The sequence below is a fragment of the Ixodes scapularis genome, unplaced genomic scaffold (assembly GCF_016920785.2).
Source record: "Ixodes scapularis isolate PalLabHiFi unplaced genomic scaffold, ASM1692078v2 PGA_scaffold12__126_contigs__length_90152505, whole genome shotgun sequence".
Taxonomy (NCBI): domain Eukaryota; kingdom Metazoa; phylum Arthropoda; class Arachnida; order Ixodida; family Ixodidae; genus Ixodes; species Ixodes scapularis.
The window spans coordinates 83,163,274-83,185,564 of NW_024609838.1; the positions used below are offsets into that span (position 1 = coordinate 83,163,274).

General features: G+C 48.2%; 1 protein-coding gene across 1 annotated transcript in view; it reads left to right on the forward strand.

Moving 5' to 3' along the window:
* Positions 1–767: 767 nt before the first annotated feature.
* LOC121048156 overlaps positions 768–22,291 on the forward strand; it is a 96,901-nt gene continuing 75,377 nt past the window's right edge. The window contains exons 1-3 of the mRNA XM_040504172.2: positions 768–817; positions 2,495–2,981; positions 12,027–12,148. Coding sequence (XP_040360106.2) covers positions 768–817; positions 2,495–2,981; positions 12,027–12,148 — 659 coding nt within the window. The remainder of the gene's footprint in view (positions 818–2,494; positions 2,982–12,026; positions 12,149–22,291) is intronic.

The window sequence follows — 22,291 nt, forward strand, 5'->3', positions numbered from 1 at the left end:
AGGCTGGTTTGGAAAACGGAAACTCGTGAAGTGACAAGAAAAAGGGACAGACAAGGTCTCTTTAAGACGTTATCTGTCCATTTTTCTTCCAAATTCACGAGTTTCCGTTTTGCAAACCACAGTCTCAGGTTTCAATCATCCTGTATAACTTACACCCGCTCGCCTGCGCTTTAACCGTTTTTTTTTTTCATTTGTGTATGTTGTCGGCAAGAAAATGAATCACGTGTAACGTTATTGAGGAAAGTCCTGTACTTTGTGTTTCATGAGTCGCCAGCCCTCTACCATACTTAATGCAGTGCCTCTGGCATATATCTCAGCTTTTTCTATTGTTTTTTGTTTTTTGTTTGCTGGGCATGGCAAACACGACAAGTTACAGGAGTCGTGCCTGAAGGTGTGCCACATAAATCTTGCCCTCCTGCGTCACCTCTTTTTCACCGTTTTTATTTTTTCATGTAGAATAGCCGGTCACGTAAATTTGGTGTCCAATAGAGCTATACCCATAAAAATCCTAAGCAAGCGTCCCTCAGTATTTAAAGTTAAAATGTAAAAATAGGGAATGGGCGCTCCTTAAATAACAATATGTAAATATATGTCCTTCGTGTATTCATCCAGTATTTTTCAAAATTGAGGGGTGGATGCTTATTGTGGAATGAGCGGATGCTCGGTATCTTACGGTAGAACACAACAATAGACTTTTGGCCACTAAACAGAATTATTCATTTTAGAGCGCAAACTATACTTTTTCTTTTTAATTTCTACAATTTACGATGGTTTCCGATATGTTTAGCAGTTATTTTGTTTACAATGTACGTTTCAGGTTATACGGGCATTGGACTAAACTTCCGTTTTAAAAAACAATAACATTTCCTTCGGCAAACCCCTCCACTTACCGCTCCCCCCTGAGCAGACTTGTTTCAAATATTTTACCTAGCTAGCTGCGTGCAAAAGGGTGTGTGAGGGACAGAAAATAATATATGGAGGAAAGGATGAAAGAAAAATCAGGTTTAGCAATAAAAAGGGTCGTGCAACGATATTGGGAAGTAATGGTTCTCACTTTCCATTAGCTTGATGGCACTAGTTTGCCCCAAAAATACCTCAAAGGCAAAGCCCGTGACTTAGAAACGTCTTCGCGGTGGAAATCAAAATATAAAAGACAAAGTTTTTGTTTTCCAGCCTCTCCCTTGCAAACTTTTATGACAACGTTGCGGGCACAACGCCAACAATGCGAACCCTGGGATTGCGATCTCCGCTGTGACGATATGTGAATGCGGCTAGTACAATCGAGAGGAGCACTGCGTGATAATTAAATGTCGGCTCGTGACACTCAATTCCTTAACATGCGTTCGGGCAGTGGTTCGTGCCCAATGGCTGCGACGACAAGGCGTGGAACTCAGCGCGCGCCCTGTGCCTTGGCAGCCACTGTGCGTGAGCAAATTATGTAGCCACTGTGGAAGTATTCACTGGCGGCCATAGCTGTGTGCACGACTGCTGAGCGCGTCCTAATGGCGAGCTTCCACAGTTCCTTTGTAACGTGCATTCCACACTCTCAAGATTGCCGGTCTTAGCAGCCTATCAATGTGGGCTCGTTCTTAGCATGCGCTCTAGACAGCACCCACAAATATGGCGCCCAGTGAATGCTTCCTATAGCTCCGTCAAATATTGGCGAATTTATTTGGCTCCAGATCACGTGGCCGCTGGTGGCTGGGAGTTGAGAGGGTGAGCCCTGTTCCTTTCACAGCGAAAGCGGTTATGGACTCTTTGCCTCTGGAAATGACGTCCGTTGCTGTAGCTGTTCATGTTATAGCCATAAATGTTGTAGTTGACGTTGTAGGGCGCCCTTCGTCGACGTCGTCGTCGAAAAAGAGCACCCGCCGCCCGCATGAATCAAACCCAGGTCCGCTGCGTGCCGAATGCAGGCGTTACATAGCTACGCCACACAGTTAGCAACCCGTCTCATATATAGGGTTTTTGCAGTGCGCGATGCCCACTCCACGCGTTCTCTGGAGAAAAAAAAAGTTGCTTATAACAAAATGCCGATGTAGCACTGCCAATGCCAAAAGCTCGTGCTGAGAGACGCGCTGTCAAGCGCTTGGGAACAAAAGAGAAACAAAAGAGATCGAAACAAGGTGGTCAGTTGTCTATTTTGTTCCTAACGCTTTTGTTCACACACCCTACGATGCATGAACGCGACGCTGATGCTCCACGACTTCGCCGTGACATCGCCGCTATCGCTTCGCGTACTGTGAATTAGCACAGAAGTGCAAAATTGTATTTTCGTATTTATTCTGCGACTTCCATTGCGTGGAGAAATAAAACACTACTAGTGTTTTGTATGTTGTGAATGTCCGGGAATAATCATAAGCCGTTTCTACTGAAAGTACGAAAATTGTTGCATTTTCCTTTTAAAGTACAGCTATTACTAAATGCTTTCTTACTTCTTGCCAGCTGCGGTTTTCTTGTCTTTATCGTGAATCTCACAGCGCTCTTTTTACAGGCCGCATATCCCGGTGTGGCCACTAGATCTCGTGGGACTCGGAGCGCGCATCCGGAGCAATCTGGTTGACGACACTGCAATGGCGTCCTCTGCGTCCACTTCGACGGCGTCCATCGAGCCTGCTGTGCACACCAAATCGACTGGCGGCAACAATGCTAAGTCTTCTGCGGCCGCTTCGCAGGCTCCAACCAGTCTGATAGTGGAAACCATGAAAATCGGAAAAGTCCGCAAGGCCATACACGGTGGATCTGTGTTCACGTATACTTCACGGTCTGGCCACGATTTCAGATGGAAATGTGAAGTTGACAACTGCCGCGCGACCTTGAAAACATATTACATCTGTGGAACACACTACTATAACTCTCCCAAGCCGCCCTACGAACACGTGCACACGCGGAAGTTTCCTCGCCTTTCTGGAGGCGGTCCTTCGACCCCGCGCACCCCGCACGATGGTTCAAAGCGCAAGGAGGACTCCTGCACGGACAAGGTAAAAAGATGCCGCCTTTTTTGAATGCTGCGTGCATTATAGGCTCTTTTCAAAAGTCCACGAAGCAACATTGAGGGCCGCCATTACTTGGACACGAAGCGCGTAATTGGTTCCGAGTTGACTCCGAACTCAGACGTTACCCTCGTGTCCAAGCCATGCTCAGGGTATGTAAGCAAGCAGTGGCAGACAGGCGTTGGCGTCGACTTTTCAAAAAGAGTCTAGGGTGGAACAGAAAACATCGCGAAACGGGAATTTCTGTTTCCAGATACGTAAGGGTAGAAACTAAATTGACTTAGAACGAAAGAAACACACAAGAGGACGAAACAGACGACACAGCTTTCGACTTGCAGCTACAGATTTATTGGGGCGGCTCGCCGCTCAGAGCTCGACTTGGGGAGGTGATGGGGAGATAGGGGAGGGGGATGAGGGGAGGTGTAAGAAACACAGGGAGACCGTTGCGGAGGCGAACAGGACGCATATCATAACATAACATAACATAGCATAACATTAGAGGGGTATGGAAGCGAAATATCATGGTCGCGAGCTCTCTATCTCGCTTCAAAGTCGGCCTAGTGAGAAGCGCAATTTCGTATTGCGCGCGTGACGTCGAAGGCTTCCGCACGGTCAAGGGTACAGTAGTTGCGAGCACTGCCGCTTGGTGGCGGAAACGTGTGACATTCTCGCGTAGTAGTAATATCCGAAGACTGTGCTGCCCCTAAAGTCATTCGCGGCCGTGCCGGTCTCTTATGTGCCGTGAGCGTTCGGTTCACTGTGTTAGCTTCGCACCGCAGAAGTAGGAACTCGAGGGAACGAGAAAGTAGAAATAACTGTCAGTCCCTAGCAATCCCGATATCTGCAAGCTATGTATATAAGGTTTCCACTGGGTGCCATATTTGGGTGCGTTATTAGCAGAGCATCGGGGGGGGGGGGGGGAGGGGGTGGTATGTTTGGCCTGGCAGAAGATCTATCGTTTGCTAAAAACGGCGATCTTGACGGTGTGGAATGCACGTTACGGAAGCAATGTGGATCTCCTCGTTAAGCTTCGCGATTCCGTTCAAGGCCGAGTTGTCTCGTCATCTGGGCTGTACTTCCTTGAGTGGCGCTGGGGCACGCGCACGGTGTTAGCGAGCCACATCGCGTTGCTGTTCTTGTGCCCACTAGTAGGGAAAATCGACGCCACGTGACCCCACGTCACGGGACCTTTTATAATAATTATATATCTCCGCTAAATTCAGCAGAAAAATATACGTCATGTGACACACCAATTCCTTCGCCCCATCGAACACCACCTAGATAAACGCAATTGCGTTAGTGCTCCTCCCGTGACGTCGCAGAGTGGGACCGTTGGCGGGTGACAGGCGCTGTGGTATGGTACGAAAGGGTGGGAATCGCGCGTGAATTCTCCATCGAGAAACAAGTTTGTTTTGTCTATTTGAAACTTCTTCAGCGTGGTTTTTATTTAGGCCTCAAGGAGTGGGGCATAGAGGATAAACAAATCATTCCCTTAAAAATGAAATGTTTTACGGATGACGTGTTTCTGTCGTAAAATATGTATAACATTGCATACAAAAATGTATATGAGTATTTACAAACAACATTATGATTACGGACAAATAATGTGTCAGGATATGTGCATTTTATGATTATCTACATTACATTATAGTCAAACACGATACGTGTACAAACACTCTATATGATTATGTACAATCTAGAATTTATCAGAAAGAAGTTTTTCGCAGAGTTTCAGCTTTTCGTTTCTTAGAATTGTCATTCGCTTGAACATTCCTGTCGTTCACTCTACAACAAACGTTTTTTCAGCACAATAATTGTGCTACACCACAACACATGCTTCAGCAGCAGCTCGCTCGTGTGCCCGTTGACTAGCCGTTAGATTGTGAGGTTCGGGACAAGCTGGCGCTGATTCGGCACTTTTGGGAACTCCGACTTTTTTACAGTTGCTCAACAACAACGTAGTTCTATGTGACGGCGTTTACAGCTGTCCTACTTCTCGATGTCCTCAAAGAGGGGTCCCTCTCATTTCGTCGAAACTCGTTTCGTGGAATTACGTTTCGTGGACAACTTTTCGTGGAGACACGTTTCGTCGACACGGTGACGTTTCGTCGAAATTCGTTTCGTGGTCATCACCACCTTAAAACGTTTCGTTGACACTTTTTTTTTCGCGGCTCCGAAAGGAGTGTAGGAAACTCAAGGTACAAGCGGTTGTAACAGATTACAAAGACGATGCCTAGCGCTGTTGCTCTCTAAGGAGAGCAACTCGCTACCCTCTCGCTGTCATCCGTCTCACATGGAATAAGCAACAGGGCGCAGGACTTTGCGCACATGACTTCACGCGCGGCCTATTTGGATATTTGCAAATTCCGATGCCCGTTTATGGAACCGGAGGTTACTGGAAGAAGAAAAGTGTTAGAGAAAAAAATGCGTACGCACAAGACAAAACTTCGATCCAATGGTGGGTAGAGAAAAGGGCGTGGACACTGATTTTCTTTTTTCCCAGTTGTTATTTTTAAACAAAAATACAACTTGCAGGCTTTTATTGCTACATTACAACCCTAATATTTTAATTTAAGTTAAACATGTACAATACCCTCAATCGTTCAAAAGAAGAAGTGATGCATAGTTTTACTGGTTACTGCGACTTATACGAGAAAAAACGGTTTAGTCGCACTCGTTTCATCGTCATTTAGGTCTGTTTAAAAAGAACATCACATGGGGCTCTAAACAATGTCAAATATAAATAAATAACAAAAGCACGAAAAACAATGACACTCGCACTCCCGCGAGCACGGTGCCCACGAGTAAACGTAGAAAACGCAACATTGGAATGCAAAAAAAAAGTAAATTGGTAACGTATAAATAAAACATTACACCAAGTTTAGTCTTATTACATAAAGTAAACCATAGTTGATATCGAATGTGCAACTTAATGCATTATATAGCTTCTCTCGAGCAGCCGCCACATGCAAGGCCTTGGAGGCGGTAGTACCACTAGACGAGATCTCTCGGAAGCAGAAGACTGGTCCTCACACGAGACATTCAATTGTTTCTTTATCGATGCCAGCAGACAGATACCAGGGGCGACTTCGGAAGCCGCTCTTTGCATAAAAGAGCGGCTTCCAAATCTAATGTTCTTTGGTCACACATTGGGTTGTGTGCATGCAAAATTTCAGTACAAACATAACATATGCAGAACAATTATGCTATTTAATATCCAGAGTCTAAATATGCTAAAGTCTAAAAATTGTATGCGGTCTTGTAAGTACAGTACGTTGCATACCCGGTGTTTTGAAAAAAAAAATAAGAACCGTGTTTTATCACCGTAAAAGTAAAGTACGCATAACCGAATGGTCAGCCTCCTCCAAAGTTTATTGCTAGTGATAGAATGGCTGGTGTGCACCGCAAACAGTACTCGTTTTTTCTTTCAATTTTGTTTTAGGAGCTTCATTGTTTTAACGTTTGGACTATCTATGCTATGTTCAGGTGACTCGAGGATTCTACCAATATACGCGACACGCGGAAAGGTGCACTTGCTCTGGAAACGACCCTAGCTGCCACTTCGTAAAGCAGTCGGAGTGCCGGCGGCCAGCCCGCGAAGGGTTGCATTCGATGACGCACAGACACCTCGATCACGTATGCCGCCGAAAGCGTACCCCTCAAGGGCAGTGCATATTGTTGAATGTTTTCAGAATCTAATTTGAGAAACTACAGTGGTCGAGAACAAAACTTTCCGGCTGACAACGCTTCCCCAAAGTTTCGGGCGAAGACACGAGCGAAACCATACAAATCGTAAGTTCCGACATCGGTGCAATCGTTAGATAAAAAAAAATATTAATAATAAATAAAAATAAAAAAATAAGCAAAACAAAAATTGGCATAGTTTAAGTCGGTGAGGCAAGATGGCTGCGCACTGGTTCGCCCTACTTGGCCCAGTCGGCCATTTTCCATCCGTCCATCCATCCATCCAGCAGAAGGCCGCGCGCCGAGCAGGCGCAGAGGCCGCCAGCTGCACCAGCTGGCGGAGCTGGCAGAGCGAGCTGTCGACGAAACGTCGCAACGTCTGTAATGAGCGGGTGCTCGTTTCCACGAAACGATTTGTCGATGAAACATCGCAGTGCCGACGAAATGATTTGTCCATGAAACGTCGTTCGACGAACTGATTGCCACCGCTCAAAGAGCTCCATCACTTCGCTCTTGCCTATTGCCACAGCTGAAACGTGGAGGTTGAATCCCAATCTTTTGACCGGTGTCTTAACAATGTAGAATGTTAACGTCAGGTCAGCATTCACAGCAATCGAGTATTTCATCTATGGTGCTTCACCTTCATCAAAGTGCACTAAAGTGAGGGATTCATTGCCTTCGATAGCATGCCAGAACCCCCGAGACCTTGCTTCTCGCGTAGATAGCTAGATATTTTACGCTAAAAATCCTGTCCGCTTTGTTCTTCCTTCCAAAAACTCTCCGAAAATGCTCCAAACGCTGTTTATATGGCAAAAGTATCTAGACGCTGTAGTTTCGATTCTTGGTCCTCCCTTCTGGTGCGTTTTCTGAATAAGTAAAATGGGCAGACGGGGAACTTTGATGGGGCTGCCTCTTCACGAAGGTGGAGATGTGTCAAAGGGGCAGTGACGAAGCGTCCGGTAGCAGTGTTCACATATCAAGCCTCTCGAGCTATGTCGTCGTCCGTGAAATTACGCTCGCACAACTTGAAAGATAGTTTTGTTTTGTACAAATAACAGCTACCTGACGGGTGTAATAAATATCAGGCGACCGCTCCTAATATCCACGCATGTATCCCCTTCTATTAGCCTATTTGCTGATGAATGTGTAATTTATAAGGAAATCATTAACGACTCTGACATATCTGCTCTTCAGACCGATATTAAAAACGTCACCCGCTTGTGCGATAATTGGCTTATGGAACTTAACACCTTTAAATGTAAATCCATGAGAGTGTCCCGTCAAAATAACACTTGTCCCCCAACGGTATTAATAACTCCATTTTGCTTTCTGTGTCAACCTATAAATATCTCGGTGTTCATATAACTAACGATCTCTCCTGGAACATCGATGTCGAATATATCACTAACAACGCTAATCGATTATTAGGCTATGTCAGAAGAATCTTTTCCCTTGCCCCTGTTTCACTTAAACTTCTATATAGAACTTTAGTGCGCTCCAAACTTGAGTATGCAGGCTCTGTCTGGAACCCTGGCGTATCCATAGTATCATCCATTGAATCTATTCGAAATTGCTCCGCACGTTTTATACGTTCTAGCTATCACCGTACAGCCAGCGTCACCTCCATGAAAGCGTCTCTATATTTGCACAACCTCTCTTTTCGTAGAAAAATAGCTCGCCTCTGTTTATTCGACAAAATTTATCACTCTAACCCAACACTTCGAACCTCATTATTTTCAGAACCATCATACATATCGCCGCGCACCGATCACCTACTAAAAGCAGGAATCCCCTACTGCATCACCTCCACCCTTTATGCCTCCTTCCTACCCCTGACCTCCGTCGGTCTGGAATCGCCTTCCCGCATCCGTAGTCTTACTTACCGACGCTGCTGATTTTAAAACCGCCATAACTAATGTTTTTAATAATCTTCCATAGCGATTCTGTACCTTGTGTTTTGTTTTTTGCGTTTTGTTTTCATTGTTCACTTTATATTATATTGATGTATAATTCCACTCCTCTCTGTAATGCCTTCGGGCCCTGAGAGTATAATAAATGAAATGAAATTAAATTAAATATCACGTTAATCAAAGTCAATTCAATGAATTAGGTTCGACGCGGTTTTACTGCTCGAACATTTATTTCATGATTTTAATCATTTATCGAACTACATCTTTTTCAGTTGATTGTCTTTATTGCCCCTCTACCAATACATCAACAGAACACCAAACCCTTTTTGAGCTAGAAACACCAACGAGAGACGGAGGTCTCGATACATAGAGATATGGACGCTTGATTCTTTCCTGTATTCTCCCATTAGACAAGAAACTGGCATGAAAGGTTCTTACCTTTTGAAGGTGTGGATGAAGCCACTGCCATATGTAAATTTGGTTATTTCCACCTGAAACAAAGGCCGATTGATGCCTCTCGTCATCGCTCGAGAGACTTCGTGCAGCCTCTTGAGCCACAGCCGAAACAGAACACGGAAGCTGTACCAGAAACACTCGGAGACGAACGTGCACACATGACTTTACCGGAACATGCAATCCAGCTAAGATATATAATAACAATATATCACTCAAAATTATATTTAGCAACACCTTGAATACGGCACTACGACAACTGCGGCGCTCAAATAACCGACTGTTCGGAAAGAAAGAAGAGCAGAAAAGTGGGGAAACGCAAGGAGAAATTTGTTTACGGGTAAAACAGCGCGAACAGAGACACAGGACGGAGCGCTGACTGCCAACTGTTTGTTTATAAGGAAACGCCCAACGGCGTGGTCACACCAAACAAAAATTACATCATGACCCATGACCGTCACATGATCGTCACAAGTTAAAGCCCCTCAAAAATGCCAACTCACAATCATAAAGATCGATCGAAGGCGCGCTGACACAGTTGTCTTTGAACTTGGAAATGTAAAAGGCTTCAGCTATCTCCCTAGTTCGTTGGTGACTGTGCCTTCCCAGGACCGTGATATCTTCCTAAACCGGAGAGCAACCACGTCTGTTGCAGTGAACCGCCTGATTTCCTGACGTAGATGCCCTAATTGAACACGCGTGTTCACGTAAACTATCATTATTGCAGCGACCGGTCTAGCCGATGTAAACTTTTTTACAAGTCAGAGGGATACTGTAGACCACTCCCCCCACGCAAGGGACGAACTTGTTTAAATGCTCCTTATGATATGCCACCCTGATACCCGATCCCCTCTCCACCCTCGCACATAAACGTCCCATCTTGGCCGGTTCTGAGAAAACGGCAGGAACATCGTGGCCGTCCGTCTCCAATCCCGAAAACGCCCGGAAGGTAGCAAGAAATATAAATGACGCCCAATCCGCGTAATGCTTAGGATATGGTATCAGAACTTCCTAAGACTGAACGCTACGGCCGCCTCGAGATAACCACAGCATAGCCTCCAGTATAGGAGGCTATTGCCAGAGTCACGAAAGAAAGGCAGCCAAGCAGATATGCTTTCCGCTCATAACAAGTGCCATATCGTAGGATTCTTTAATATGATATTTATAAAAAGAAAAAAAAAGTCCCATTGAACGAGCATTCTCAGTACCTATATTTGCGTGTAATTTGTATTAACGACTCTTTAGAGTAAAGATTATATAGATCATAAAAGTTAAAAACAAAACGAAAACAAAAAAACACGATAAATAGGCACGATGTCAAGTTTTCTGAGGGAGGAGGCACGTTTGGCTGCCCTTCATTTGTATTTTGCACTCAACTCCCCAGAAACTGCTCGTTACTGGAAAAGGTCCGACTCTTTACTGGAAAAATCGGGGAACGAGAATAAAATTCTTCGGTATTAAGCCCTGAAATGCCCGTAGAACATGGACGCATAGGGCTGTCCTTTCAGAAAACGATTCACTACAACTTTTGTTTTGAACGATACCGTTTTGCTTTGCGTGACTACAAAGTTCGAAAGAATTGCAAAATCAATGCTTGGAATGATGTGTACAGACCGACGTGGTACAGACCGAAACGGTTGTAGCGGACGACGGAGATTGTGCAGAGCGATACATTGCCGCTCTGGAAATCTTCAGTGTGATGGCTCGTTCAAAGATGCGGAAGGCTGTCTTGATGCCGACCGACCTAGCTCGAGGAAAAAAGTGTCCTCCTTTTACACTTGTGGCCGCCCGCCGCTTTCCCGCGGATCCGTTGTCTCGAAGGACCAGGGAAGGAAGCCTCCAGCAGTGTATGAAAAAACGCTCACACAGCCAGGGCTACGCTCCTGTGCGATATAATACAGCTAACAGCCCACAGTGACCAGAGGGAAGTGCACGAAATTCTCTCGGCGATACGAGAATGCCATAATAAAATAGCGAGCAAACGGGGACAGCACGAGTAAGTACCGCTAGCGCCAACTTTATTCCACAGTTCTTATTCGTGGGCACTTTATTCGCTGTTCAAATACCTAGTGTGGAAGAGCGTTGAATAATTAATTAGCATTGTTTAATATTTCCTCCGACACAACCTTACGAAGAGAGGGCGCCATTTGCAAAACTTGGGAACTCCAACAACTCCGGCGAAAACCCGGACTAGTCGAGTGATTCGGCAAAGGTGTGAGGTCAGTAAACGTCATTTCTCTCTTGCTCTCTGATTGGCTGCAGTGGCACGGAATCTTCTTCCGCGCGGGAAAAATCGGTCCCGTACCGATTGCACTCGCCGTCGAATATTCCGTCAGCGGCGAGCCGATTTCGCCGCCCGGCGTCAAATTCCCTGTGGATCCGCCCGCGGATCCGCAAGTGTGAACGAGCCATCACGTGGTAGATGTCATGGTGACAGGGAGGAGCGTAGAGGTCTTTGCGCGCAGCCTTTTTCACATCATATAAAAAAAGTACCATCTAGCGTGTGTGTGATCAATTATCGAGTTTGCGCCACGTTAAGGTGTTCCCATAAGAGCCCTTCGCAGGGCGTCTAGGATAAAGACCGTGCACTTACCTGGATAGCCCGTTTCATTGATTCAGTGACGAGCCTTGCGACATCGTTGCTGGGAATTCCTTTTCCACAATCTCGTCGCTATCTTTCTTTTCTTCGTTGTACCAAAGCTAAATAGAAATTCATTGAATGCACAAATACATTATCCTAATATCGTGAAAACAGAGTTGAATGCAGACTTTCTGCGTCCACAGATGGCAGAATTCCTCCAATATGGCGACTCTGAATGGCAAGATGATGGTAGCTGGCAGAAATGTTGCGATCAGCCTAATACGTTGGGCTTCGTGGCATTGCGCGAAGATCGCATTACTGTCGGTCCGCTTATCTTGAATGAAAATTCAGTTTACTTCCGTGTGAAACATGGCTGTCATTTTTGCCGCCTTTTGTCTTGTGCAGCCCCAGCATACCGCCAACGGCGACGTACCGGTCCCAGCGAAGACTGCAGGCGGCGTGTTCAAAAAGCTCTTCCAAGACACACCGCAACGGAAGGCTGAAGATGCCGCGGGCGACAACAGCACGTGAGCCACCCCTCCGTTTCGTTCTAGCTCACTGTTGTCGCCGTCTTCAACTCGTGGGTGCTACAAATCTCTAAACCGATCTCGCTCACTCAACTCAAGTATGTCTCGGATGACGCTGCGATGCGATGCAGCAAGTCAAAGCAGCGACAAAAGTGCATCGACACGGCACTCGTTCTCCCCGTGGGAACTTCACTGTAATCGGCTAAAACGCAGTGCGTCGTCTGATTGCTGCCCCGTCGGAAGGCGGCGCCACAGGTTAAGGGCGTCGCTAATTTAGCCGTCTGCGAACGCGCCTAAAGTTAACTTGGAAAAATTTTTGCTTTCATTTTAGTTTTGCAGGAGTACACTCCTTAATGTTTCACGAGAATAAACTGGCTTGCTCAGTGCACTTTCATTGTAAGTTTGGGGTTTCTACGTGCATTTGCCAAATTTTCCGCGTCGTTCTTCAACGACGGCTCATCTTCAGCCACCTATAGTAACAGTGAGTTTCAGTAGATCATCTTGCCATTTACGCTACGCTATCCGGACTCCGCTACGACTTCCGCTAAATCTACCTTAGGGGAGCAACGTTTTCATGTTTTAGTAGTGCGTTTTCAATCGCCCAACCCGGTACCTGATTATAGCATTACGAGAGCGAAAGCAACGCCACAAGCGACCTTATGAGACACTAAAACTTGCGTAAAGTAAAATGTTGTAGGGAAATTAGTATTAGTCGCCTACTAGCGTCAATATCTATATATAATATTTATCCTTTAATTGATTAAATTACTCATCGTTGCTTCTTTTGTAATTAAACGTAACTGATAGTCAGCTGGCCAAGGCGATCCAATCCAAGTCAAGACAGTCAATCGTGAAGTTGCCAACTGTCAGACGCCGCCGGCGTATGCTGATCGGGCTTTTCGCTTAATCACTTAATCACTACGTGTCAACTGTCGGAAAGATGGCTGCCTCGATTCGCCGCACTTGACCGTTCGAGACACATTGTTCCGAGGCGTCGTTCCGCTCAGATCCGCCCAGTTCTGGGTATTCTTCTACCGGATGGATCAATAGATTCTACCGGATGGATCAATAGATCGAAGGATGAGATCGGGCACGAGTGTTGTGTGAGTGTTCGTCTGGGACTCGTGTCCAATCAGCGCGTTGAAGGTCGCGCTCGGGCCCAACAGCCGAGTTAGAGCGATCCGACGCTGATGACGTTTCACTAAGAGAGATTAGGCTATGTGCAAGCTTTCATTATTCTAGATTGTGATGCCTAAGCCCTTCTACACACCACCACCTAGAAAAGGGCTTCCGCACCGTCATCACACTCTGATCGATCGAAGGATGAGATCGGGCACGAGTGTTGTGTGAGTGTTCGGCTGCGACTCGTGTCCAATCAGCGCGTTGAAGGTCGGGCTCGGGCCCAACAGCCGAGTTAGAACGATCCGACCCTTATGACGTTTCACTAAGAGAGATTAGGCTACGTGCAAGCTTTCATTATTCTAGATTGTGATGCCTAAGCCCTTCTACACAACACCACCTAGAAAAGGGCTTCCGCACCGTCATCACACTCTGATCGATCGAAGGATGAGATCGGGCACGAGTGTTGTGTGAGTGTTCGTCTGGGACTCGTGTCCAATCAGCGCGTTGAAGGTCGGGCTCGGGCCCAACAGCCGAGTTAGAGCGATCCGACGCTGATGACGTTTCACTAAGAGAGATTAGGCTATGTGCAAGCTTTCATTATTCTAGATTGTGATGCCTAAGCCCTTCTACACAACACCACCTAGAAAAGGGCTTCCGCACCGTCATCACACTCTGATCGATCGAAGGATGAGATCGGGCACGAGTGTTGTGTGAGTGTTCGTCTGCGACTCGTGTCCAATCAGCGCGTTGAAGGTCGGGCTCGGGTCCAACAGCCGAGTTAGAGCGATCCGACCCTGACGACGTTTCACTAAGAGAGATTAGGCTATGTGCAAGCTTTCATTATTCTAGATTGTGATGCCTAAGCCCTTCTACACAACACCGCCTAGAAAAGAACTTCCGCACCGTCATCACACTCTGATCGATCGAAGGATGAGATCGGGCACGAGTGTTGTGTGAGTGTTCGTCTGCGACTCGTGTCCAATCAGCGCGTTGAAGGTCGCGCTCGGGCCCAACAGCCGAGTTAGAGCGATCCGACCCTGATGACGTTTCATGAAGAGAGATTAGGCTATGTGCAAGCTTTCATTATTCTAGATTGTGATGCCTAAGCCCTTCTACACAACACCACCTAGAAAAGGGCTTCCGCACCGTCATCACACTCTAATCGATCGAAGGATGAGATCGGGCACGAGTGTTGTGTGAGTGTTCGTCTGCGACTCGTGTCCAATCAGCGCGTTGAAGGTCGGGCTCGGGCCCAACAGCCGAGTTAGAGCGATCCGACCCTGATGACGTTTCATGAAGAGAGATTAGGCTATGTGCAAGCTTTCATTATTCTAGATTGTGTGCCTAAGCCCTTCTACACAACACCACCTAGAAAAGGGCTTCCGCACCGTCATCACACTCTGATCGATCGAAGGATGAGATCGGGCACGAGTGTTGTGTGAGTGTTCGTCTGCGACTCGTGTCCAATCAGCGCGTTGAAGGTCGGGCTCGGGCCCAAAAGCCGAGTTAGAGCGATCCGACCCTGATGACGTTTCACTAAGAGAGATTAGGTTATGTGTAAGCTTTCATTATTCTAGATTGTGATGCCTAAGCCCTTCTACACAACACCACCTAGAAAACGGCTTCCGCACCGTCATCACACTCTGATCGATCGAAGGATGAGATCGGGCACGAGTGTTGTGTGAGTATTCGTCTGCGACTCGTGTCCAATCAGCGCGTTGAAGGTCGGGCTCGGGCCCAACAGCCGAGTTAGAGCGATCCGACCCTGATGACGTTTCACTAAGAGAGATTAGGCTATGTGCAAGCTTTCATTATTCTAGATTGTGATGCCTAAGCCCTTCTACACAACACCGCCTAGAAAAGAACTTCCGCACCGTCATCACACTCTGATCGATCGAAGGATGAGATCGGGCACGAGTGTTGTGTGAGTGTTCGTCTGCGACTCGTGTCCAATCAGCGCGTTGAAGGTCGGGCTCGGGCCCAACAGCCGAGTTAGAGCGATCCGACCCTGATGACGTTTCATGAAGAGAGATTAGGCTATGTGCAAGCTTTCATTATTCTAGATTGTGATGCCTAAGCCCTTCTACACAACACCACCTAGAAAAGGGCTTCCGCACCGTCATCACACTCTAATCGATCGAAGGATGAGATCGGGCACGAGTGTTGTGTGAGTGTTCGTCTGCGACTCGTGTCCAATCAGCGCGTTGAAGGTCGGGCTCGGGCCCAACAGCCGAGTTAGAGCGATCCGACCCTGATGACGTTTTATGAAGAGAGATTAGGCTATGTGCAAGCTTTCATTATTCTAGATTGTGATGCCTAAGCCCTTCTACACAACACCACCTAGAAAAGGGCTTCCGCACCGTCATCACACCCTGATCGATCGAAGGATGAGATCGGGCACGAGTGTTGTGTGAGTGTTCGTCTGCGACTCGTGTCCAATCAGCGCGTTGAAGGTTGGGCTCGGGCCCAACAGCCGAGTTAGAGCGATCCGACCCTGATGACGTTTCATGAAGAGAGATTAGGCTATGTGCAAGCTTTCATTATTCTAGATTGTGATGCCTAAGCCCTTCTACACAACACCACCCAGAAAAGGGCTTCCGCACCGTCATCACACTCTGATCGATCGAAGGATGAGATCTGGCACCAGTGTTGTGTGAGTGTTCGTCTGCGACTCGTGTCCAATCTGCGCGTTGAAGGTCGGGCTCGGGCCCAACAGCCGAGTTAGAGCGATCCGACCCTGATGACGTTTCATGAAGAGAGATTAGGCTATGTGCAAGCTTTCATTATTCTAGATTGTGATGCCTAAGCCCTTCTACACAACACCACCTAGAAAAGGGCTTCCGCACCGTCATCACACCCTGATCGATCGAAGGATGAGATCGGGCACGAGTGTTGTGTGAGTGTTCGTCTGCGACTCGTGTCCAATCAGAGCGTTGAAGGTCGGGCTCGGGCCCAACAGCCGAGTTAGAGCGATCCGACCCTGATGAAGTTTCACTAAGAGAGATTAGGCTATGTGCAAGCTTTCATTATTCTAGATTGTGATGCCTAAGCCCTTCTACACAACACCACCTAGAAAAGGGCTTCCGCACCGTCGTCACACTCTGATCGATCGAAGGATGAGATCGGGCACGAGTGTTGTGTGAGTGTTCGTCTGCGACTCGTGTCCAATCAGCGCGTTGAAGGTCGGGCTCGGGCCCAACAGTCGAGTTAGAGCGATCCCACCCTGATGACGTTTCGCCAAGAGAGATTAGGCTATGTGCAAGCTTTCATTATTCTAGATTGTGATGCCTAAGCCCTTCTACACAACACCACCTAGAAAAGGGCTTCCGCACCGTCATCACACTCTGATCGATCGAAGGATGAGATCGGGCACGAGTGTTCTGTGAGTGTTCGTCTGCGACTCGTGTCCAATCAGCGCGTTGAAGGTCGGGCTCGGGCCCAACAGCCGAGTTAGAGCGATCCGACCCTGATGACGTTTCATGAAGAGAGATTAGGCTATGCGCAAGCTTTCATTATTCTAGATTGTAATGCCTAAGCCCTTCTACACAACACCACCTAGAAAAGGGCTTCCGCACCGTCATCACACTCTGATCGATCGAAGGATGAGATCGGGCACGAGTGTTGTGTGAGTGTTCGTCTGCGACTCGTGTCCAATCAGCGCGTTGAAGGTCGGGCTCGGGCCCAACAGCCGAGTTAGAGCGATCCGACCCTGATGACGTTTCATGAAGAGAGATTAGGCTATGTGCAAGCTTTCATTATTCTAGATTGTGATGCCTAAGCCCTTCTACACAACACCACCTAGAAAAGGGCTTCCGCACCGTCATCACACTCTGATCGATCGAAGGATGAGATCGGGCACGAGTGTTGTGTTAGTGTTCGTCTGCGACTCGTGTCCAATCAGCGCGTTGAAGGTCGGGCTCGATCCCAACAGCCGAGTTAGAGCGATCCGACCCTGATGACGTTTCATGAAGAGAGATTAGGCTATGTGCAAGCTTTCATTATTCTAGATTGTGATGCCTAAGCATTTCTACACAACACCACCTAGAAAACGGCTTCCGCACCGTCATCACACTCTGATCGATCGAAGGATGAGATCGGGCACGAGTGTTGTGTGAGTGTTCGTCTGCGACTCGTGTCCAATCAGCGCGTTGAAGGTCGGGCTCGGGCCCAACAGCCGAGTTAGAGCGATCCGACCCTGATGACGTTTCACTAAGAGAGATTAGGCAATGTGCAAGCTTTCATTATTCTAGATGGTGTTGCCTAATACCCTCTACCCAACACCACCTAGAAAACGGCTTCCGCACCGTCATCACACTCTGATCGATCGAAGGATGAGATCGGGCACGAGTGTTGTGTGAGTGTTCGTCTGCGACTCGTGTCCAATCAGCGCGTTGAAGGTCGGGCTCGGGCCCAACAGCCGAGTTAGAGCGATCCGACCCTGATGACGTTTCACTAAGAGAGATTAGGCTATGTGCAAGCTTTCATTATTCTAGCGTGTGATGTCTAAACCCTTCTACACAACACCACCTAGAAAAGGGCTTCCGCACCGTCATCACACTCTGATCGATCGAAGGATGAGATCGGGCACGAGTGTTGTGTGAGTGTTCGTCTGCGACTCGTGTCCAATCAGCGCGTTGAAGGTCGGGCTCGGGCCCAACAGCCGAGTTAGAGCGATCCGACCCTGATGACGTTTCATGAAGAGAGATTAGGCTATGTGCAAGCTTTCATTATTCTAGATTGTGATGCCTAAGCCCTTCTACACAACACCACCTAGAAAAGGGCTTCCGCACCGTCATCACACTCTAATCGATCGAAGGATGAGATCGGGCACGAGTGTTGTGTGAGTGTTCGTCTGCGACTCGTGTCCAATCAGCGCGTTGAAGGTCGGGCTCGGGCCCAACAGCCGAGTTAGAGCGATCCGACCCTGATGACGTTTTATGAAGAGAGATTAGGCTATGTGCAAGCTTTCATTATTCTAGATTGTGATGCCTAAGCCCTTCTACACAACACCACCTAGAAAAGGGCTTCCGCACCGTCATCACACCCTGATCGATCGAAGGATGAGATCGGGCACGAGTGTTGTGTGAGTGTTCGTCTGCGACTCGTGTCCAATCAGCGCGTTGAAGGTCGGGCTCGGGCCCAACAGCCGAGTTAGAGCGATCCGACCCTGATGACGTTTCATGAAGAGAGATTAGGCTATGTGCAAGCTTTCATTATTCTAGATTGTGATGCCTAAGCCCTTCTACACAACACCACCCAGAAAAGGGCTTCCGCACCGTCATCACACTCTGATCGATCGAAGGATGAGATCTGGCACGAGTGTTGTGTGAGTGTTCGTCTGCGACTCGTGTCCAATCAGCGCGTTGAAGGTCGGGCTCGGGCCCAACAGCCGAGTTAGAGCGATCCGACCCTAATGACGTTTCATGAAGAGAGATTAGGCTATGTGCAAGCTTTCATTATTCTAGATTGTGATGCCTAAGCCCTTCTACACAACACCACCTAGAAAAGGGCTTCCGCACCGTCATCACACCCTGATCGATCGAAGGATGAGATCGGGCACGAGTGTTGTGTGAGTGTTCGTCTGCGACTCGTGTCCAATCAGCGCGTTGAAGGTCGGGCTCGGGCCCAACAGCCGAGTTAGAGCGATCCGACCCTGATGAAGTTTCACTAAGAGAGATTAGGCTATGTGCAAGCTTTCATTATTCTAGATTGTGATGCCTAAGCCCTTCTACACAACACCACCTAGAAAAGGGCTTCCGCACCGTCGTCACACTCTGATCGATCGAAGGATGAGATCGGGCACGAGTGTTGTGTGAGTGTTCGTCTGCGACTCGTGTCCAATCAGCGTGTTGAAGGTCGGGCTCGGGCCCAACAGCCGAGTTAGAGCGATCCCACCCTGATGACGTTTCGCCAAGAGAGATTAGGCTATGTGCAAGCTTTCATTATTCTAGATTGTGATGCCTAAGCCCTTCTACACAACACCACCTAGAAAAGGGCTTCCGCACCGTCATCACACTCTGATCGATCGAAGGATGAGATCGGGCACGAGTGTTCTGTGAGTGTTCGTCTGCGACTCGTGTCCAATCAGCGCGTAGAAGGTCGGGCTCGGGCCCAACAGCCGAGTTAGAGCGATCCGACCCTGATGACGTTTCATGAAGAGAGATTAGGCTATGCGCAAGCTTTCATTATTCTAGATTGTAATGCCTAAGCCCTTCTACACAACACCACCTAGAAAAGGGCTTCCGCACCGTCATCACACTCTGATCGATCGAAGGATGAGATCGGGCACGAGTGTTGTGTGAGTGTTCGTCTGCGACTCGTGTCCAATCAGCGCGTTGAAGGTCGGGCTCGGGCCCAACAGCCGAGTTAGAGCGATCCGACCCTGATGACGTTTCATGAAGAGAGATTAGGCTATGTGCAAGCTTTCATTATTCTAGATTGTGATGCCTAAGCCCTTCTACACAACACCACCTAGAAAAGGGCTTCCGCACCGTCATCACACTCTGATCGATCGAAGGATGAGATCGGGCACGAGTGTTGTGTTAGTGTTCGTCTGCGACTCGTGTCCAATCAGCGCGTTGAAGGTCGGGCTCGATCCCAACAGCCGAGTTAGAGCGATCCGACCCTGATGACGTTTCATGAAGAGAGATTAGGCTATGTGCAAGCTTTCATTATTCTAGATTGTGATGCCTAAGCCCTTCTACACAACACCACCTAGAAAACGGCTTCCGCACCGTCATCACACTCTGATCGATCGAAGGATGAGATCGGGCACGAGTGTTGTGTGAGTGTTCGTCTGCGACTCGTGTCCAATCAGCGCGTTGAAGGTCGGGCTCGGGCCCAACAGCCGAGTTAGAGCGATCCGACCCTGATGACGTTTCACTAAGAGAGATTAGGCAATGTGCAAGCTTTCATTATTCTAGATGGTGTTGCCTAATACCCTCTACCCAACACCACCTAGAAAACGGCTTCCGCACCGTCATCACACTCTGATCGATCGAAGGATGAGATCGGGCACGAGTGTTGTGTGAGTGTTCGTCTGCGACTCGTGTCCAATCAGCGCGTTGAAGGTCGGGCTCGGGCCCAACAGCCGAGTTAGAGCGATCCGACCCTGATGACGTTTCACTAAGAGAGATTAGGCTATGTGCAAGCTTTCATTATTCTAGCGTGTGATGTCTAAACCCTTCTACACAACACCACCTAGAAAAGGGCTTCCGCACCGTCATCACACTCTGATCGATCGAAGGATGAGATCGGGCACGAGTGTTGTGTGAGTGTTCGTCTGCGACTCGTGTCCAATCAGCGCGTTGAAGGTCGGGCTCGGGCCCAACAGCCGAGTTAGAGCGATCCGACCCTGATGACGTTTCACTAAGAGAGATTAGGCTATGTGCAAGCTTTCATTATTCTAGATTGTGATGCCTATGCCCTTCTAGACAACACCACCTAGAAAAGGGCTTCCGCACCGTCATCACACTCTGATCGATCGAAGGATGAGATCTGGCACGAGTGTTGTGTGAGTGTTCGTCTGCGACTCGTGTCCAATCAGCGCGTTGAAGGTCGGGCTCGAGCCCAACAGCCGAGTTAGAGCGATCCGACCCTGATGACGTTTCACTAAGAGAGATTAGGCTATGTGCAAGCTTTCATTATTCTAGATTGTGATGCCTAAGCCCTTCTACACAACACCACCTAGAAAAGGGCTTCCGCACCGTCATCACACTCTGATCGATCGAAGGATGAGATCGGGCACGAGTGTTGTGTGAGTGTTCGTTTGCGACTCGTGTCCAATCAGCGCGTTGAAGGTCGGGCTCGGGCCCAACAGCCGAGTTAGAGCGATCCGACCCTGATGACGTTTCACTAAGAGAGATTAGGCTATGGGCAAGCTTTCATTATTCTAGATTGTGATGCCTAAGCCCTTCTACACAACACCACCTAGAAAAGGGCTTCCGCACCGTCATCACACTCTGATCGATCAAGGGATGAGATCGGGCACGAGTGTTGTGTGAGTGTTCGTCTGCTACTCGTGTCCAATCAGCGCGTTGAAGGTCGGGCTCGGGCCCAACAGCCGAGTTAGAGCGATCCGACCCTGATGACGTTTCACTAAGAGAGATTAGTCTATGTGCAAGCTTTCATTATTCTAGATTGTGATGCCTAAGCCCTTCTACACAACACCACCTAGAAAAGGGCTTCCGCACCGTCATCACACTCTGATCGATCGAAGGATGAGATCGGGCACGAGTGTTGTGTGAGTGTTCGTCTGCGACTCGTGTCCAATCAGCGCGTTGAAGGTCGGGCTCGGGCCCAACAGCCGAGTTAGAGCGATCCGACCCTGATGACGTTTCATGAAGAGAGATTAGGCTATGTGCAAGCTTTCATTATTCTAAATTGTGATGCCTAAGCCCTTCTACACAACACCACCTAGAAAACGGCTTCCGCACCGTCATCACACTCTGATCGATCGAAGGATGAGATCGGGCACGAGTGTTGTGTGAGTGTTCGTCTGCGACTCGTGGCCAATCAGCGCGTTGAAGGTCGGGCTCGGGCACAACAGCCGAGTTAGAGCGATCCATCCCTGATGACGTTTCACTAAGAGAGATTAGGCTATGTGCAAGCTTTCATTATTCTAGATTGTGATGCCTAAGCCCTTCTACACAACACCACCTAGAAAACGGCTTCCGCACCGTCATCGCACTCTGATCGATCGAAGGATGAGATCGGGCACGAGTGTTGTGTGAGTGTTCGTCTGCGACTCGTGTCCAATCAGCGCGTTGAAGGTCGGGCTCGGGCCCAACAGCCGAGTTAGAGCGATCCGACCCTGATGACGTTTCATGAAGAGAGATTAGGCTATGTGCAAGCTTTCATTATTCTAAATTGTGATGCCTAAGCCCTTCTACACAACACCACCTAGGAGACGGCTTCCGCACCGTCATCACACTCTGATCGATCGAAGGATGAGATCGGGCACGAGTGTTGTGTGAGTGTTCGTCTGCGACTCGTGTCCAATCAGCGCGTTGAAGGTCGGGC